This window comes from Aquila chrysaetos, chromosome 26, assembly GCF_900496995.4.
Source record: "Aquila chrysaetos chrysaetos chromosome 26, bAquChr1.4, whole genome shotgun sequence".
NCBI lineage: Eukaryota > Metazoa > Chordata > Aves > Accipitriformes > Accipitridae > Aquila > Aquila chrysaetos.
Window position 1 is genome coordinate 294,604 of NC_044029.1, and position 19,775 is coordinate 314,378.

The window sequence follows — 19,775 nt, forward strand, 5'->3', positions numbered from 1 at the left end:
TTTTTATTCCCAATTATAAGGAGCATGCTGATTACCGGGCTTGGGGTTTGGGAGGCCTCTCCCAGGGTGGGGTATCAGTACTGTTCGGGCTGTGAGTTGCAGCATGCTCATAGATGTTGAGGCTTGTCCACCTTCCCCTTCTAGCTTGCAACTACTACAATGGGTGTTCGAAGGCTTTGCTCCTTGCTACTTACTTTAATCGAGAACTGGAAAACCAAGGCTCTCGCTACTGCACTTTTCCCTTCCCTTTCCCCTCCTTTCCCTTTCTCTTCTGCTTTTCTCTCCTGACAGAGTTCCTGCAAGCTCTTGTCAGGTGCAGTTGCAGATATTTGTGGTTAGAGGTTGGCAGCAGTGCCCCTGGGATGCAGAAATAGCTGTATGGACTTGGATTAGGAGCTTGTCTACTCCTGTTCTGTGTTGAGCACTGACTTCTAGCTGGTACCTGGAGAGGAGCATGAGAGCAATGTGATAGACCTCTGTTTCTGCCAGCATGCTTAGTGGCTTGGGCACTTTGCATCAGCTTTTTGTGAGGGGACTAACTTGTTTTTTTCCTTCTTCCCTCTCTACCACATTTCTGTCCAGACTACCAGCGTGATCCTTATGCTGAACGGAATCCTTGCAACACCATTTGCTGCCGGGAGGACCTGAATCCTTCTTTTCCAGTGCCTGCAGGCTGCTATGACTCCAAGGTAAATTACCTCAATTTCAGTATCTGCTGAACGTTTGCTGCAGCCTGTTTGTGCTCCTATCATCAGACCTGTAGCATGTTTCCCTGCACTAAGGCAGGCATGGCCAGGCATGTCTGTTCCCTCTTTCGTGCTGTCCCAGTGCTTGGGCAGATCCTGAGATGGTAATTGTGTGCAGAGTCCTGTCTCCTGTCCCTGACACCAGTCCAAGCACAGTGGCCGAGGGCAGAAGATACAGGGGGAGGTGTGTGAAAGAACTATGTCCATGGGAACTTGTGGTGTTTAGGGGTGTATTGGGTACAAGGGGTTAAACCCCAAAGCCTTGCAGCAGGAGGAGCTTAAGAGAAGGCTGTAATGAGTCTTCACATCACTCTGGGGAGGTGACTGTTGTACAGCCTCAGCCTCCTGTTTGTAAAGACTGTGTGGGTGCCTCCCCAGAGCCCACAGGAATGTGTTTTCAGCCTCGTTTTAGCTTTACCTTTACAAAAGCCTGGCTCTTTAGTAAGTCACCCTGCTCCAGGGCTCCACCTCTCTGTGAAACTGCTTTGAGCAAAGTTTGGTAGAGATCATTTTGCTTTCTGGGGGGATGTGGGAAAATCCTTAGACCCACTGTCCTGGAGAAAGCAGCAGTTTTTCTAGGCAGCTAGTATGGTATTTTCATGGTGAGGGACAATACCTGAGTAAGCAGCTGTCCGGCCCTGGTGTGCTGCGAAGTCATACAGTGTTTTATCCTGTGGGATCCAGCCTGCTGCGTTTCTGGATTATGAGTTTGGTTTCTAGGATGGGCCCTGTTGAGGCTGTTTGGCGCTGCCAGTGCTGTGTGTCCAGTCAGCGGGGCATAAGCCCAGGCCAGCTGCCTGCTGTAGTGGCCAGTAGGAGCTCCTAGAGCTGGTTATTACCAGATGAATGCAGAAAAATTGCTGTGTAGAGGTGTCTGGTAAGGGAGTAGGTTCATGCACGCTGGTTGTGGTGCCTTTGCCAGCACAGTTAGGCAAGGGGAGTGGGCTGGGGAGGACAGGGGCCCTAAGAGGGGCATTGAGAGAACTAGCCCAGAGCAGAGCCAAAACATGGCAGTTAAAACACTAAAGGCAATTTTAGTGTCTCCGAGTTTGGGAAGATGGAGCAGGCTGGGGACCTCTTGGGAGATAATGAAGGAACAGGGCAGAGTCTGAGCAGCAATATTAACTCTGTGCTGCCTTTGTTCTTTCCCAAATTACCCTGACAGAGCTCTAGGGGACAGCCCAAGTACTTAACACGCAGCAGAGCTTGTCAGACCCTCTAGGCTGCCTGCTGCAGCTCCAGCTCTTTTGGAGATATGCAAACCGAGGGAGGATTGTCCGGAGGGCAGATGTGCTGCCTCTTTCACCCTGGATAGTGCGAGGGCTAGAGGGCAGTGTGGGCTTGTGCTTTGCTACTGCCCTTCAGCGCTGGCTGTTTTGTGGCTGAAGATGCCTCGGTGCAGGGGAGGAATGCTGCCTGATGAGCATGCATTTCCCCTTGCTCACCTTCTTTATTGTTATTAAATCTCACGGAGCTGTTCCTGCTCTGTGGGATTGGGTGCATGTCAAACACCATGCAACCCTTTTGCCCTCAACTCCTGTCCTTTATTACAGGTGTCAGATTTCCGCCTGGCTTCAGCGTTCACAGCCACTGCCATCAATGGCCCCCCAGTACAGGGTGGTCTCCCTGTCTTCACCTGGAGACGGTTTAACCACACGCGACATCAGGGCCTGCCAGAGTCATACAACTTTCATTTCGTCACCATGAGGCCAATCCTGTAAAACCAGCATCAATATTCCCAAATGGAATTTTTTTAATGGAAATTTTCATTCCTGTGTGTAATAAATTGACCTGGATGTCCACATCCCTGTGCCTTACCTGCTTTCCCCCGTCCTGACTGCCAGGCACTTTGTACTGACATAGGCTGCCTTCGTGCAGCCCAATGCATGTTCTGCTCTTCTGAGCTATTTGGGTGGCCCTTCCTCTGTCTAGGATTGATGGGAAGCAGGTGTGACACTCCTTTGGGGTGATCTGAGCCATAGTCACAGCTGTTCCCAGAGCAGGAGAGAACTACAATGCAGTCAGAGTGATCTATCCCTAATAGCACCATCGGACCTGCTTCCAGGGCTGAGCCAAGCCAGGTGGCTGCTTTGGGCCATGGTGGCCTTATCTCAGTGCTGGCTTGATGTCTTTTATCTGAGCAGTGCCTTTGAGATGTTCTGTAAATTGCCTCTCATCCAGGAATGTCACTAGTTGAGAGCCCATGCTGTTGTTCAGTGACCTCTTCGCCTGCTCCCTCAGCTGTGGAAGTGCAACATGACAGTGAGATGGCTGTGAGGGCTGAGGCTGTACAAATGGCTGAGAGGCAGCATCATGCAGTTGACTTTCTGGGAATTGCCGCTCACATTACTTGAGCAAGGTGGCAACACTTCTGAAGAGGAAGAGCACGCACTGGGCTCTTTTTGAAAGAGTCGTCTCCTGCAACATCTGGAACTAAGCACACAGATGACTCAAAATGTTAAAAACCCAGTAGTTTATTTCAAAGTAGAAATTTCAGGCTTATCAGACAAAACCCCACTACAGTTAACACAGACACACACGCTAATCTACAGTACATACAAAAAGGGGGAGCTTGCAACTGCCCAGTTTAAATTGGACATTAAATCAGTCCTACATTTTTTTTGTATTTACAAGTCCAGCTGTAAACCAAAACAAGAAATCAGATTCTGAGTTTCCTAACAAAGGATTGTGCATGTTTGACTCCCAATAGCCAATAAATCACTAAAGCTGAACAAGACTCCCCAAACAGCTACTACCCAGTTATCTCATTTACAGCTATACCCCATTAAATTAAGACAGCACTTCAAATATATATATGTACGTGTGTGTGTATATATATATATATATATATGAGAAAAAAAAGAATGCTCAGCCTGCATAATGACAATGAGAAATAAAGATGCTTTTTTTAACAGGTACTTAGAACGGATGAAAAGCTTAATTCATTTGCTTTCTCTTAGCTATCCTTATTTTTTTTCTTTCTCCCCTCAGAAGGTATTTGGAAGGGAATACAGATTTTGGTGGCAGGGCTGGCTCAGTGTCATTTGAACTCCTCTTCCTCCAGTGTTTTCATACAATGCCCACCCCTACCCAAACCAACAAATTAAAAAAATATATATTTAATATATCAAGCTTCTGTTTAAAAAATCTGGATAGATATTTTTGACTAAATGAAAATACTCAAGAGTTTATAAGATGACAGAATCACAGAGCTTCATTTTGTACAGTGTATGCAATACTCTAAATACTGGGGAATGGCTGTTTGGGGAGCAGGAAGAGATTTACCTGTCCCTACATAGAATACAGATTCTAATTTATTGGACATTTAAGACAAACAGCATCAAGGAAGGGCTGAAGTGACTATTTTTGTTACAGTACAAAACAGTGCTCAGATTCTACTGTTGGGTCCAATCGTGCTCCCACTGAAGGCATGAGGGATTTTGCCGTTGTTTTCAAAGGAAGCAGGGTAAGACCCCTTATTTTTACAGGGAAGACACCATGGGCATTTCCAGCCTTGTGCTAAAAACCTTGGGATGGGCGAGTGTCTCAGCGCTTGTGCTCAGTGATCTAGCGTGGCCAATGGTAGCACAAATAATTTGGAAGAGGAAAGTCTAAGACCAACTGCTACTCCCAGGGAAGCATGGAAATAAATACAGGCTGAGGGGAACCTGCCTCTGCACCCTCATCTTTTCTGAAGCTGCCACTGCAGATGCAGTAGAGATGCTATACCTACAGTCTGCCCCCCTTCCTAGGGTTTAGTTATTTGAATCCAATAAAGCGTTTTTAAACATATACTGAAATAAAGGAGGCCTGTGAAGCTGTAACTAGGAGGAATGCAATGGAAAGGAATGGCATTTTGCCATCAGCACTCCCCAGCAGGGCTCCTCTCCAACCAGAAACTGAACTAACTCAAGTTACTTTCAACCTGGACATCCAGATGCCCTTGTATCACACAGAGAAAACAAACCAAACCTAGAACAAACCAGAAAGTAAATGGGGATGGAAAACACAGCTGGAGAATCAGTACCACGTTTGCTAAAACACAGGGAACTAGATCCAAGGTGGTACTGCTGAAATGTGAAGTACCCAGTGGCAACAGCAAAACACTAAGTCAGGAACAGCTTCATACCAGGCTACTGAAAATAAGATGGAAAAACTTGCATGAAGTGCAGAGAAGAAACTAAAACCAACCCTTCCACCTAAATTTAAATATGCGAAAAATCTCAACAAGTGGATTATTAGAAGCCTCCAGCAACTAACGCTTTTATGACGAGCCCAGTCTAGAAGCATGGTGTTAACAGACCTGTACTGAATGTTCTCAGGTATTTTGGTAATACATTCAAATAAAGTCTATTAAATGAAATAAATTATTTCTGAACGTTTGTTGCTAGCAGAAATTTAGTTTCTCAATAGTTTTATTGTTTCTGGGAGGTAAAGCTTAATAAAATAACCAGCCACCCCACAACACAGGGAAAAGCACCATGAGTTAAGGAATTAAGCAATACTCCCATTTGTTAGTATAAGGGGTGAATACTCACTGCAGAGATCTGCTCCACCATGAAAATGATTTCGCAGAAATGGCAGAGTTCTCTCTTTGTGTGTCAGTGATTTAAGGACCAGCTACCTGTAAGGTCTCCAAACCGAGCTAGGCATTTGAAAGCCAAGCCATGCTTTATCACATACTTTGCCCCCACCACTTGCTTAAGACCCTGAAATTGGACCTTTAAGAGCTCTGCTGGGATGAAACAAAAGAGAAGTCAGCTTTCACCCCACAGCTGCCATGGCTTCAGTCAACGAACAGTAGCTAGCTTCTTTAATCTATTCACAAAAAAGCAACTGCACTCTGCCATACATAGCAGAAATGGATCTATTAATCCAGAAGCCAGTTTTTACAATCAGTTCAGTTGAGAACTACATCTTTCTTTAGTAAATAAAGATGAGTCTTCTTTCTCTAAAGATACAGCCCACAAAACCTCCAAACAGTATCAGACCATCCCCAATAATACCTCCATTGGAGGAAAGAAAAACATTCTAACACAGGACTCTCACCCCCCACCTATCCCAAGCAAGACAAAGCTAAGAACAATCGTGACCTAAACACAGGCACAAACTGTAGAAAAGCTCATGTAAGTTTGGGCTGGAATCACAGTTAAATAAGCAGCATAAATTCTAGGTTGTATTCTTATGTTTATTTTAACTTTCAAACTATAAAACCTCATTGTACTGATATGGCCAATGGCCCTTTGGTACCACCTCAAAGACACATTAAAAAAATTGCCCAAGGAGGACTTGACAGCCATCAACTGGAATGAACTGCTCTAACCTCTACTACAGAGCTGGCTTTGTAAGGACCCAACTTTCCATAAGTAGGCTAAATGCATTATTAAGTAATTATTCCTTGAAATAGGCAGTCAGAACATTTAATGAAACATAGAAAAATTCAAGGCATTATTGATTATTGGCACCAGTAATACAGGGACAACTGTTACTCAAAGGAAAGGTTACACATTGTTCATACATGAGATTGTGTGAACCTTCTCTCATGATAACTTGGATTTAGACAGAATTTTTGCTTGCCCAAATCAATAAAACTGCTATACTTTAAATGCAAGTTTCCATACAGAGAATATTTGTTACTCACCTGATAGAAGTGACAATCCCAGCTACATGAAGGAGTGCAGTAAAATAGTATAGACAAAAGTCTACAATGCAGTTTCTTTCACTGTAAAAGCTGTCGAAGGGAACACAACTAAAGAACCCATAATCTCATAGCATATTTCACCAGCATGTTTTGGGATTTGATTTTTCCTGCCCTTTCTGACCTTGCTTTACGTTTAAAAATGTTGGTTTTAAGAATGAGGGCACTGAAATTAAAAAATGTAATCTTCTACAGCTTTGCTACATGGTGAAGTGGATTTAAAAAAAAAGACTCTTTCCTTTCTAAATCCACTGTTTGGTTCTGCTGGGCAGGAATGAGACAGAAAAGTGCCCAAATAAACAACTTACATATACCTTCTTGTCCAGGTGCATTACAATTTGGTTCTGCAAAAAGCAAGATTAACATGTCAACAACAGTGGGGCAGATGCACCCATTTCTTTTCTCAGCTCAGAAGCATCGTGAAAGCATCTATTAACATTTGCAATTGCTCACAAGTTTTAGGCCAGTGTCTAAAACAACTCCTAAACTGCTTTGGGTGCGTTAGCTTTCTGCAGAGGCAGGCAGGTGATGAGAGAGAGGACTGGGAAGCCAACTTCTTACCTTTTTGTACTAACTGAACATCCAAACTCAGTGCAAACAGCTAGAAGCTTTCATGGTGCCACACCACAGAGGTTTCTTCTTTGGCTGAACTGCAGCATACAGCTTTCCCAAAAGAACAGTGAAAGGCTCTGGTGGAAAATACTGTCTGTATACTCTAATATTCTTGACAGGACAAAAACAACCACTCAAGAATTATAGTGAGGAAAGGGTTGAATGATACTGCAGACAAAAACAAATTCAGCATCAGCAGGATGTACACTCCCCGGTCTTTACAGAAATAATAATTACTGCAGGCCAGGAAAATGAGAAGCAGTAATGAAAGGCTCAAGGGTAAAGGGAAAAACAACTCCAAGCAAATAAAAGAACACCACAAGGTATCTGGCTACATTTTATTTCTGAAATTATTATTTAAGGCACAAAATAAATCTAAAAAATAGGGCTGGATGTATGAGGGGAGGGGCAGAGAAATTATCTGAACAAGAGAGGTGTGAATGCAGTCTCTACAATCCAGTTTCAGATCTGACCTGGGAATGCTCCCGGTGTGAGTGGGTGAGGACGGTGAAAGTAGAAGAGCATTCTTAGTTAGGAGAGGTAGGAGGTAGTGGGGTGATTTATTTTTTTCCCCCACCTCCAAATTCACACACATATTGGTTCCCTGGCCAGAGTCAAGTTCCCTTCCCTCCCCTCAGAGACCTCATTACAGTTTGTAAAATAAGACCAGACCACTCAATCTTCCAGTACAAAAGTGAGACCTTGAATCACCCCACATATCACAGCATGCTCACAGAGCGGTGGGGGGCAAGAGGTTCTTGCCCTCATGTTAGTGCCTTGATAGATATTACAGATGTGTATGTTTTGCTTCAGACAAACTGTAATTTATTATTTTGTTCCCACTCTGAAGCAGAATCCCAGGCATCCAGGGTGCCCTTGGATAAAGGGTAGGTAGGTATCTAGGTGGAACAGCTGTCATGGAAAGGAAAGTGAAATTTTCAAGCGGCCCATGACTTGAGCTATCCAGAAGAAACAGGCTCTCTTGCTGCAGGTCAGACTTTATTTTTCTTTTGGTTCTGAATGCATGTAGTGTATCACACGACTGCCTAAAATAATCCTGCAGAGAGTGGATTTAAAAGTGAATTTCATGCATTGGATCAGCCCCCCAAAACTGGGGTAATTCTTGGTAGTAGGACAGGTTTAAAGGCTCCAAAGATCTCTAGTTTAACTGCTCTGGGAAGAGATCACATCTGTGGACTGGGGGTCACAGAAGGGTCCAAAACGTCCATAGATGTCCTTAGCCCGGACTGCAAAGTAGTATTTGCTGCCAGACACAAACTGTGTAAGAGTGCATGCCATAGGTAGCGGGAGGGCCTTCACTTCCCCTATCTTCTTCCACTGGGAGGGCATAGTGGCACTCGGGTCCTCGTGGTAGGCGTAGAGATGGTAACTGTCCACAGCGGCACAGCTCCGGTCCACCTCCATAACACTCCACGACAGCACAATACCATTCTGGCTCTGTACCCGTGCCAGCTTCAGCTGGGGCTTTTGAGGCAGAGAAGTGTTGGCAGCTTCAGGGGGCAGCCGTGGTGGCTGTGGTGCCTCTGGGAGTGGGGCAGGATGTACAGGGCGTGGTGGCTCCTAAGCAATGTAAGAGCAGTAAGGGAAAGGTCAGAATCTACATCAGTGGAAGGCAGCTTTAATTCATCATTCCCCAGGCAAATGGAAGCAAATGAGCCTGCAATTACCCAACTACCACAACTCTAAGTCCTGTGTGCAGAGGCAAGAGAGCAGCAGCAAATGTTGAGAAGGGGTGGGACCAAGAATGCCATCAGTTCTTATTTGCATATAAATTCCTAGCTCTACAGATGATCGTTGCCACAATTATTTGCCTATATCCTCTTTGCTTCCCACCCAAGAGGTGATGGACTGAACACTGTGCCCTTTACCAAGGCTGAGCAGGCAGGTTCACAATGACTTTGGGCTAATCTACATTTTGAGCGGCTGTTCCCACATTACCCAAAACACCCCAGGCAGTGGATTTAAGCTGACAACTCATCATCTTTTCAACAGGCAGGTTTTCAGTCACAAAAGGAAGTATGTATAACAGTGCCACATGGATTTTATTACCTTAAATTGATTACAAAAGCTCAGCCTCAGTTTCCAAAAAATTTTGGCACAAATGTGGCTTTCCATTGATTTTTTTTTTTTTTTTTACACCACAGAAACAGTCCTAGGTCTCTCATTTATGTTAGTTAAGATGAATTTAGGAATGTGGTTACAATGAGTACAAAATTTTGTTATTCTTCAAGCCAGGGGCCTTTCAGGTTGGAATCTGGGGTAGTTTTTGTCATCTTAAGTGTTCTGTGTGATATTGGCTTGATTTATTCTCATTATTTATCACTGGGGAATGCATTAAGTTTAATGGTGTCTGGATTGAAAGAATGGTGAGCCACCTTGTTGGTAACAGATTTACCATTTCAGGACACCACAAATAATGTGACTGCCCAACAGTGAGCATACAGGCAATGTATTTGGTTCAGTCTCAACAACAAAACCATAGGAAATGAGTCAAAGTAAATTCTCAAATACTTAGGAAAAGGGGTTTGACGTGATGCAGAAGTAATCACCCCCAACAATGATAAAAAGCCCTCTGAAATTTGGGAGTTGGCAACCTTGAGGGTCTTGTCTGTATCTTGTTCTCCTACCTCAGTTTTGCAAACAGCTATACTGAGGAACTGGTCATCCAATTCATAGGCAAACCATGACTAAACTTTTTAGTGGCAGTTCTTCTGTACCCTTGACTCCACAAGTCAGCTGCAGAAAATTCATGCACCATTTTTCAACATGTGCTACTGGTGATCTGGAGAACTCTGGGGTAAGCTAACAGATCGCATAGCTTTTACCGTTCTTGGCAGAAGTTGCTGCAGGTGATAGGGTGGTGCTATGCACGTGAACTGGCTGCAAAGTGTCTACAAGGCATTTCACTATTCTGCAGTTCACACTAAGTGATCTGAAAGACATCAATGCAGAGACAAGCCTGTAAATTGCATTAAGCAATTTCAAAAGGAATACTCACAGCATGCACTTGCGGTGGTCGATGATGCACTGTAAGTTGAGGTGCTCCAGATCCAAGAGTTAGTCCATTGTTCACAACATATGCAGTTGTCTGAGGCATTCGTACTGTCATACCTATAAGAAGCACAATGAATACTTTCAGTATTCAATACTTAAAATCAGCTAAACAGAACACTGGAAGACCAACTCCTTGGTTCATCTGGATGACACCAAATTTCAAACTGACGTGGTCTCCTCAAACTGCCAGCACACTGATGAAATACTGCACAACAACAAAACCAACTCCTATCCTCTGAAGCTGTCAAAGTGAAAGAGTGAGTGCTTATGTCTGCGGAGGGGACAGGATGATGTTTTAATAATTTGTAGCATGAAAGAAATGGGTGGGGAGGGGAAGTGTGGGAGATACAGGGAGCTTAAGTATGAAAACAAAAATTGCACCACTTTGGGATTCAGAAAGGAAAACAAAAGTGCTGCTGCAGCAGAATTATATCCACTCAGTATTCAAATGCCAGAAGGCTGTGCTATGGATGGCACTGAAAACAAAAAAAGGTAAGTGACTGTCCAAGAAACTTGTCCTCCCTCATAGAATGGACACCACAATGGATGTTACTCACAAGCATTCCCATTTCATTCTTTGCCACAGCAAACTGACCTGACTGGTAGGAATAAACTAGGTAGTTTTATAGCCTTGTAGATATCAAGATCTCTTGCATATCAAGATAATATTATCAAGAACTCTTGCAAACTACCAAGTTTTCATTCATTTTATACTACATCTCACTCTCTTAAGTAGCATTTTGTCTGTTTACGGTTGGAACACGTATGTTCTGTGAGCTCAAAGCTTTTGCTCATCGTTATGGGTTGCCTAGGGTGTCCCTCTATTTCTATCTAGAAATACAAGATCTGGGGCAATCTTCACCGCCCCCTAGTTCCACACTTGTATGAGATCGAAGCATTCTAGTACTTCAGAAGTGAAGCTTGCAGAGTGACACATGTCAGAAAACCACAGCTACTGTACGGTAATTTCTTCTCTATTATAAACAGTCATCAAACTATGATCATAGGTGATGAGTACCAGAAGTCTATGTAATCTGTGAGTCTGAGGCAGGGAGCTCAGAATGCTAAATCTTAATGCTTTTATAATAAAAGTGCTGAACCCTAGGTAGCTGCTTCACATCTTTTTCCTATTGGCACATCTATCTAAGAAGCTAATGAAGCTGTGCAAACTCCTGTAGGATAAACTGTCACCTGAAGTGGCTGCTTCTCATCTATGAGAATCCAATCAGATATGCTGCTTTAGCATGACTGTCATTCTACCTCAGGAATTTACAAAAATCTGAAGAAAGATGGACAGAAATGCCTTAATAAGATATAAGATACAAATTTAGCATTATTTCTAGGTAGGCATACTACTTAGTTGACGTAGAAGTACAAAACTACAATTTGAGACCACTTCGGATGAGTTCTCACAGTTAATCTTTCAAAGACAAAGTGCAGAGATCTTACTCCTGAAGAGTAAGACACTAAAGACTGTTTCAATGACAATATAAACCAATACACATCAGTAGCAGCATTTCTGAAAACTGTGTAACACGGTGAAAAATACAGAGTGGACTATAAGAAAAAACTTGTGACAACTAATAGGGATCAAGAAACACAACTGCTTTTTCGTTAACAGTACATGAAACCTATCTACCTGGTATGCAAATCTGAAGCCTTGAAATAATGTGTATTCTAAGTAAACTGGTCTTTTATCTACTTACGCTAACCATCCGGCTTCCTTGTCCTGAGGTACAGGGAATGCACAATGCTATGGAGGAACCACCATTTTCTTACGTCTTATGTGGCTTGTCAGACAATAGTACTGTATAATACACAGACATACTTTTCAAGCCAGAGTAACAGAACTGCCTCTAACAGAAGCGCAGAAAAGTCCAGGTTTGAAGGGACCGCTGGAGATGATCTGGCCCAACCTTCTGTTGAAAGAATGCTCTTAGATTAGGTTATTCAGGGTCTGGTCAAGCTGAATCCTAATTATTTTGGTGGAAACCTGCCTTGATTTCTGAGAATTTGTAAGCAGACAACTAAGGATAAGCTTTAATTGTATCACTGGACCATCAGGTCAGAAGCACATTACACAGAGACCTGTTTTTGGATGACCTTGCCTGGAAAACTTATCGATTCCCTACTTGATTGAGTTCTCCTAGAAAGGGTCTTAAAATAGTGTATTACCTATTATGTGTTCTTCAACAACACATTAATTATCTTGCATGTCTAACACTGAAAGGTATTCTGTAGATATTAATAGTAGTGATGCGTATTTAGTCACAGTAACTGCTCTAGGAAGTAAATTCTGACAAAATTTTTTGTATTTTGGTACAAAAGAAGAAAATACTACTAAAAATAATTAACATAAGTGAATGCACGGTTAAGTACTGAAAACTCCTTCCAAAACAACAGACAGATCACACATCTAACTTGTAGCTAAGGGTAATGATGAAGAAAACTAAGTGTGGGCTGAGGTTACCTTGGTTATGAGGTTATGAGGTTACCTTTTATGGCCTTTTGCTAACAGGAACACAAGATACAGACATGCCCCTCAAGAGATACTGTTGGTCAGAAGAACCTGAACTCAAATGCACATGGCACAAGAGTGTAAGAAGGAATATGAACAAGTATTCTGAAAAGAACAGCAATTTCCTCACAACCTGACATTTCATAGAGAGCGCTCAAGAACTGTCTGATCGACTTCTGTTTAGCTAGCACAGCTGATTTTTCACAGTCTATGACAATGCAGCCGAATCCACTTGCAAGAGATACTTAGAATTAAATTGCTACAAACACACATGGATATTCTCCTTTCCAAAACCTATTGTTTCAGAACAATGAATCAATTATTTCTGTACAAACCTACATAGGTACAGTCTTACGTGGCTCAAGCACGCAATGTTCCGAGAGTGTTCAGATGGTGTCTAAAAAATCACTACCTGGACATCACAAAAGTAGGCTCATACTCAGTGCACTAGAACAGGGAAATTTATGTTTAACATAACGGTGTTAAGGTAACCATAGTGTAGAAATTATGGGGAGCTAAGAAAAGGCAGTTAAGATCCACCACTTTGTAACAGAATATAAACTATCATTTAACTTTAAGGTCTTTATTTTTGACATCTACTACTCATTTCAGAAAATGACTCAGAACCTCTAGTCAAGTTAACTCAAACATGCATCAATTTCTAATACACTTGGTGAGAAATTTCATCTGTCCAGGCCTAGAGATAATAAGAAAATTTGCTGGTCACAGAAGATCAGAGATTGTTAAGGAATTACATTAGGATGCCTGATACAGATGTAAATTTTAGACAGGAAATCAAACACGATTTACTACATACTTGTATGTTTTAATCTTACTCCATAATAACAAAATGGTCTCTAACTATCTTTCTACAAACAGTGGTGCTCATCGTATTACCTTCTGCTACCTTGTAAAGTATTGGGCATGTCATCCAGAGATGCTTAATTGGCAGAGCTAGTGCCTAAGATGACCCAAATCCAGTTTTTCCTTGTTCACATAGCTGCAGGGGGAATGACTTCTTAATAGCCTGAGATTTTCTCAAGTTTGTAAGCTGGAAAAAACACCTAACATCTATAATTTGGAACAGTATTGTAAACAAACAACAAACCCAAAACAAAAAACCAAACCCCACATCCATCAGGTAGAACATATCAAGCTGTGTCATGCTAAAATGTGCATGGAAGAAAGCATCCCCTACCTCCAGTCTGTGGGTTGACTGGCCTTAAACCTGGGCTTGGCACTACAGCTCCTCTTACAGGATTCTGAGCTGGTGGTGCAGGAAGAGTGGTATAGACCACCTGATGGTTAGCAGGGGCTCTTGGTATAGGAAGTTTCGCTGCAGTTTGAGTCACTGGCCGATGAGTTACATTCACTGTTGTCGGAGCTGGAAAAAGACAGACAGAGCATAACCTAGAATTGAATTCCATGACATTAAGCTGATATGCCTATTCCAGAATACTCACCTCCTTTGGAAAATTGACTTATCTGAGCCATGCAAAATAAAAACTGCCTCTGAAATTCTATCTGCTTTTGATAATCCAAGAAAAGAGAAAACAGCCTAAACAAACAGTAATTTTCACCTGAAATAATAACACAAATATATATACAAATTCCAAACAGAAAAGATGAACATAATACTCCCCCCACCCCCCCAAAAAAACCCCAACCAACCCATCCTGAATGTAAGCACAGCTGTGGAGAATATAAAACCCACCACCAAAGAGCCTGTAAAACAGATCAGTCATAAGACAATGCCAATGCCAACTAATCTTCAACAATCATCTACAGAAGAAGAGAGTAAAATAAAGGAAAAAAAAAGAGGATCTATGTTTCTTTATGTTAGGAAAAAAAAAAAAAAAAATCACACTGCAGACAAAATAACATTTAACTAGGGATGGAACTTCCATGTCAGCCTTGCCATTCACTCTGCCAAAAGGATTAATTGCCAAGTGCAGGTGGACAGAGCTAGGAGCGATGTTGCAAATTTTTTTTTCCTCATTACTTAAAATAATGCAACTGCTACAGGTTTCTTCTCCCCCACTTTTACAAACAACAGTATATTTAATAATTTCTGTGACCATCCTTAGTATGATTTCTTCCTCTCCATAGAATTAATTTGATCCTGAATTCTTTCCAAACCAACAGGACTATGTTTCCCTTTCACTTCATCAGTTTAAAAAAAAAAAAGTTATGGGAAACTGACTAGAATGAAGATTAAAAAGTGATTCAAACATTCTGAATGTTCACCTGAAAAGGTTAGCACGATGTAGAACACACAAGAGTCCAGTTTAAGAAAAAAAGCAGTCACTGCATTACATAATGATGTAAAATTTAGTTACCTGTAGGTAATACATGTATGGTGGTCTGGGAAGGTCCACTTGTTGGCACACCTGTCTGCTGCACAGGGTTTGGCTGCAAAGGCTGCAAGGGGCGAGCCAAGGGCTGGGTGGATATGCTTAATCCTGTAACAGGTGTCTGGTTCTGCTTCTTGCCGTCTGCTTTAAAGCAAAATAAAGTCATAGACAATAGCAAACACAAATTAGAACATCACAGAGTTTTAAAATCTTTTTTCCACCTGTCATTCACAGATTAGCAAAGAATATTTCCTAGTGTGACATTTCTTTGATCTTTTCACTCAGCAAACAAAACTGTAGAAAATTCATTCAACTCCCCTCACTTTCATCATCTCAATCTTTTTCTCCCCATACTCCATAACGTTTCATTCCATCACCATGAAGTCTGTGTATTTCAGCATAATTTGGAAACCTGAATTTAATGGAACACTATGCCAAAGTCTTTACAAGTTTCTACTAAAAAAAGAATAGCCTAAAAGCTTAAAAAGGCATAAACACTGCTGTACTCAATTTGTTTCAAAAAAGTGATAGAGCTCCCTAAATAAATCTTGCATACCTTTGATGCTTACATCCTTTTATTATTTGCTGACTCTTCCCTTTGTTCAGTCTGTTAGGCAGCCCTGTTTGTTGCCGTTTTGAATTTTCATGCTATCTTCTTAAAAAAGGGGAATCACTTTATTATTTATAGAAAACGTAAAAAAGAGAATTTAAGCTGTTTCTCACATTGACACCCTACTCAACATGACTTACTGACTTGTGAGAAGTAACAAATAGTGTCTGTATCTGTAATTTACTACAGCAGTTATCTTTTGCTGCTTTAGTGTATTTGTGACAACATAAAATACTCATTTGAGTGCAAGTCTGTATGTAATCAAGCCTCTGCACAATATGAATAAAGAAGAATTCAGAAGCTTTTGCCTGGATATTTCAGCTAGATTACAGCAGTAGTGGGCAAAGACTGCACCACCAAAACCTAAAAGACACAACATAAAAGAGTAGGTTTTAAGGGCACTCATGAAAAAATGATTTGCCGTAATAAAATTGTACATGCAGCAGCCACTAATTTAGTAAAAGAGCACACAATATAAAAGATACGTTAATTTGTATTTTATTCTTGAGAAAACGTATTGACAATATATTGACAAACACATTTAGAAACCATCAATTAAGTAGACTAACTAGATTTCAAAGCATTAAGAACAGGGTTAATGGCAGTGTAGCTCAAAATGTTGGGTTTTTTAGCAGTTGGAGACTATTTTGATGGTCTCACCAAGCTGTCTTTAACACCAGATACTAGTAGCTTGAAGTAGCACTACCCTTCACAAACTGCTATATGATAAATTAAATACAAGACCTCAAAAATAAAAGACAATATAAATTGCAGACCATATTGTCTTTCTGTAGACTGAATAGCTGAGCTACTTCACTGAAGTCATTTGATGAAAACATAATTTTCTTTTCCTTCTTTCTTCAAAGCCTATACAAAGAGCAGTAAAGGGATACTCATTTTGAAAACAAAACGTGAGATGTTTCCTGCTCTTTCATTAATAGGTCTTGTGATTAGTTCGAGCTTCTTTTATTTTCCATAAGTATGAGACATTCCCCAGTGTTCAACAAATAATTTGACTCTGAAGAGATTCTTACAGAGATGCATACACCTGTTTACTTTGAATATTTACAGACTGATGCACATTTCAACTGTCACTGGATAATGTAAGTGATGCGAGTGCGTTCTTAGTCATGACCTAGAGAAGAAGTGCTCATGAGCCAACTAGTAAAAACCCAGATACGTTACTGCTGTAAGAATGTAGTTCAAGTGAAAATGACAGTCTGGACAATGTGAGGGCTTTTTTGGTTTTGCTTTTGTTTTTAATCTCACACAGAAGCACGTGCATTTTTCCCTGACAAATTAAGAGCCCTGCTGAGATTCCAGTTGCTGGAAACCAGGTCAGAATTGCACCAGCCACAGGAAACGAAGAAAGATAACCAACTAGACTTCACTAAATAAATGGAAACAAACAGGAAAGGCTAATTTAGCTACTTAAGTAAAAAATCAGCAAGGAAAACAGGAAGACTGAGTGCATAGTCAGCACAGGACTAAGGTTAAAAGTCATACGGGAACAGTTCCAGTGCTCAATGAACACAGGATCATATTCATTAAAAATGTGGACCTGGAGGACACAGAACAATCTGATTTATGGAAATGAGCATAAAATGGAAAAGAATAGGGGCTAATTTCCATACCAGAAAATGGGCCTACAACACTGCAGTTATAGCAGGAAGGACTTTTAATCAGCATACTAATTCAGAAGTGGTATAATGTCGTTACAAAACAGCAAATAGACCATACGCTTGTTAAAGAATAAGACAAAAAATGATCCAGAAAACTATAGATTTGTTAATCAGATAAAATAGCTTATGAAATAAAAACCTGATGCTGTATATATTTAATCATTTTTTCTACAAAAAGATAAATGCAAAAAAAAAAAAAAGTGGAACATCAAGAGTACACTTGTGTAGCTTGCTTAGATTACAAATCCACTTTAGACTAGGGATAGGTATCAGCTAAATCTATTAGTTGTTTTAGTATTTTTATGAAATAATTTGATGTAGTGCTCTACACAGATATTTAATATAAGGGACAGCAAGGGGACTGTACAAGTACAGCAAGATACTTGCAGACAGAAAAGTATCTAGATTATTCTTTGATAAAAGGATGACAACAATTGTTCTGAACAGAAATTAACAACACTGTTTCTCAAATGTTACCCAACATTTTCATTAATAATTTTTGCACATATCAGAAGGCGTGCACTATGTTTAGTTGCCACCAGTATGGAGGTGGACCAAAATACCACACAGGAACAAAGGTAAGACTTGAGAACTAGAAAAAAGGTGACACTAGAGAGTACAACGTCACCCATTTAGGAATTGGTAAGAACTTCTACTATTAATGTGGGAAATCATGTGTGGGGCAGTGAAGATGATCAGGAAAACCGGCATATGTTGTTAATTATGGAATGTCTGTGCGTTGCTTGTCCAATAAAGTAAAGAAGAGAGGAAATGCAAATCAAGGCTGCATGAGGCAAGTGTTTCCACAGTGTGATGGTAATACTTTTTTCCCCTACATGAAGCACTATTTGAATGCAAACTGCTGTATGTAAAAAAGGGGCTGGAAGTTAGAGACAGGTGTTTCTGTGTTAATAAAGTGGGGTTTCAAAATGCCAAACCAACAGCTGCTGAAGGACAGCTACTCTGGTTTGTAGGAGTACTGTGTCCAAACCCAGTGGCTCAAGCACATGATTAGAGGTCCTAGTCACGGTGACACTAAAACAAAACAAAACAAAAACAAAAAACCCCACAAACCCCTCCCCCAAAACCAACCAAACAAAAATCTTCCACCCTCAAAACATGATTAGCCCTTAAAGATAATGCACAGGGTTTTGTTTATCCACCATGACTGAAGACTGGGCCTGATGACAGTCTATATAGGTCTGCTCTTCCATGACCCAATACAGAAACTCTGATTTCAGCTTAATATCCTCACAAAACACCTAAAAATTCCATAGTTGTTAACCTAAAATTTAAGTCTAATTTACCCTATATGTATACTTTGGTATACAGTATTACAGATATTAATTATTGATTCAAATGGAAACTTCATTGGAAAAAGGAAGGCATGAAGAGTAGATTACATGAACAAGTTTAAAAATCCTCCACAGTATTAAAACATAGTTTCAACCTAATTCTTTAGTAATTTCAACCAACAAGGACGCACATTGTAGTTGTATACTACCATAGTTGTACCAGGAGAGATTTAAAGGGCAGCACATAATAGACATCTCTCTCCAGATATTAACATCTATTTAAATGCCTTTTATAAGCAACAGAATTAGGTTTACTTAGTATGCAGGTGACAGCGCTTTAAACAAAATAATCAGGATCTGAGTGTTTCCAGGAACACTATGTAAGTGTCGCTCTTCTATTTGAATTAGTACTGAACTGATATTCCAGCATACTGCAGTAAACACCATAAAGCTGGAGGTACTTTCTATCCTGAGGTTGTGTACCAATAAATCTAGAACAAATTAAAACTTGCTCCACATTTGCTGTAAACAAAGTGCAGCGGAAAAAATATTTGGCCAAAGGTATATACATGCATATGATTGTGCAAAAGCTGTCAGAAGTGTACTCTTCCTGCTTTTAACCTGAATGCTATTATCAGAACACATGAATTACTTCCCAAGAAACTTGCTCAAAATCCTAGAGGTGTGTTTTCACTATATGGTGAAACTCAAGCTTTTATTAGGGTTTGAGTCCATACATTTCTACAGCTTATATGAAAAATACTGACTCTAAACATAACGAACTCTAAACATAAACTAATCTGCAAGGCTGCAGACTATGAGTGAGAGTGTCTGGCTTCTGCTCTGCGGTGAAGAGACATACAGGAGCTAACCCAGCCTGAAAGTACCCCACTAACCCTCTTCCTGATGAAAGGACCATTTTCTAAAACCTGACAACTAAGGGGAAAGAATCTCAGAATATCCCACAGGAGAAAATTGTTAGATAACTGGCTCAAGCCCCCAAAAAGAAGCTGAGAAAGAATTAAGTTACTATACTGTAATGCAACTGCAACTCTGCCATGGCTGCTAGCACTTCTACTTAGAAAAGCATTCTTACAGTTGCACATGCAACCACAGTGTTGCTCCTTTATGGTAATTGTGAGGTGAAGACATACTTTATGCAATCAGGGAAGAAAAAACTCTCTG

At 40.9% G+C, this 19,775-nt stretch overlaps 2 protein-coding genes across 4 annotated transcripts in view; one reads left to right on the forward strand and one right to left on the reverse strand.

The window, feature by feature from the left end:
- PLBD1 (phospholipase B domain containing 1) overlaps positions 1-2,550 on the forward strand; it is a 40,759-nt gene extending 38,209 nt beyond the window's left edge. For both annotated transcript variants that reach the window (XM_030003209.2, XM_041120583.1), the window contains 2 exons: positions 583-689; positions 2,300-2,550. In XM_030003209.2, coding sequence (XP_029859069.1) covers positions 583-689; positions 2,300-2,467 — 275 coding nt within the window. In that variant the 3' untranslated portion in view covers positions 2,468-2,550. The remainder of the gene's footprint in view (positions 1-582; positions 690-2,299) is intronic.
- Positions 2,551-3,204: 654 nt separating this feature from the next.
- The window catches only part of LOC115336368 (activating transcription factor 7 interacting protein), a 118,852-nt gene continuing 102,281 nt past the window's right edge, over positions 3,205-19,775 (reverse strand). Inside the window, exons 11-14 of one of the 2 annotated variants that reach the window (XM_030003208.2) lie at positions 14,989-15,144; positions 13,848-14,033; positions 10,076-10,188; positions 3,205-8,637 (exon numbers count right to left, since the gene is read on the reverse strand). In XM_030003208.2, the coding sequence (XP_029859068.1) occupies positions 8,221-8,637; positions 10,076-10,188; positions 13,848-14,033; positions 14,989-15,144 (872 nt within the window). In that variant the 3' untranslated portion in view covers positions 3,205-8,220. Of the gene's footprint in view, positions 8,638-10,075; positions 10,189-13,847; positions 14,034-14,988; positions 15,148-19,775 lie in introns of both variants that reach the window. The other variant, XM_030003207.2, reaches the window with a different exon arrangement.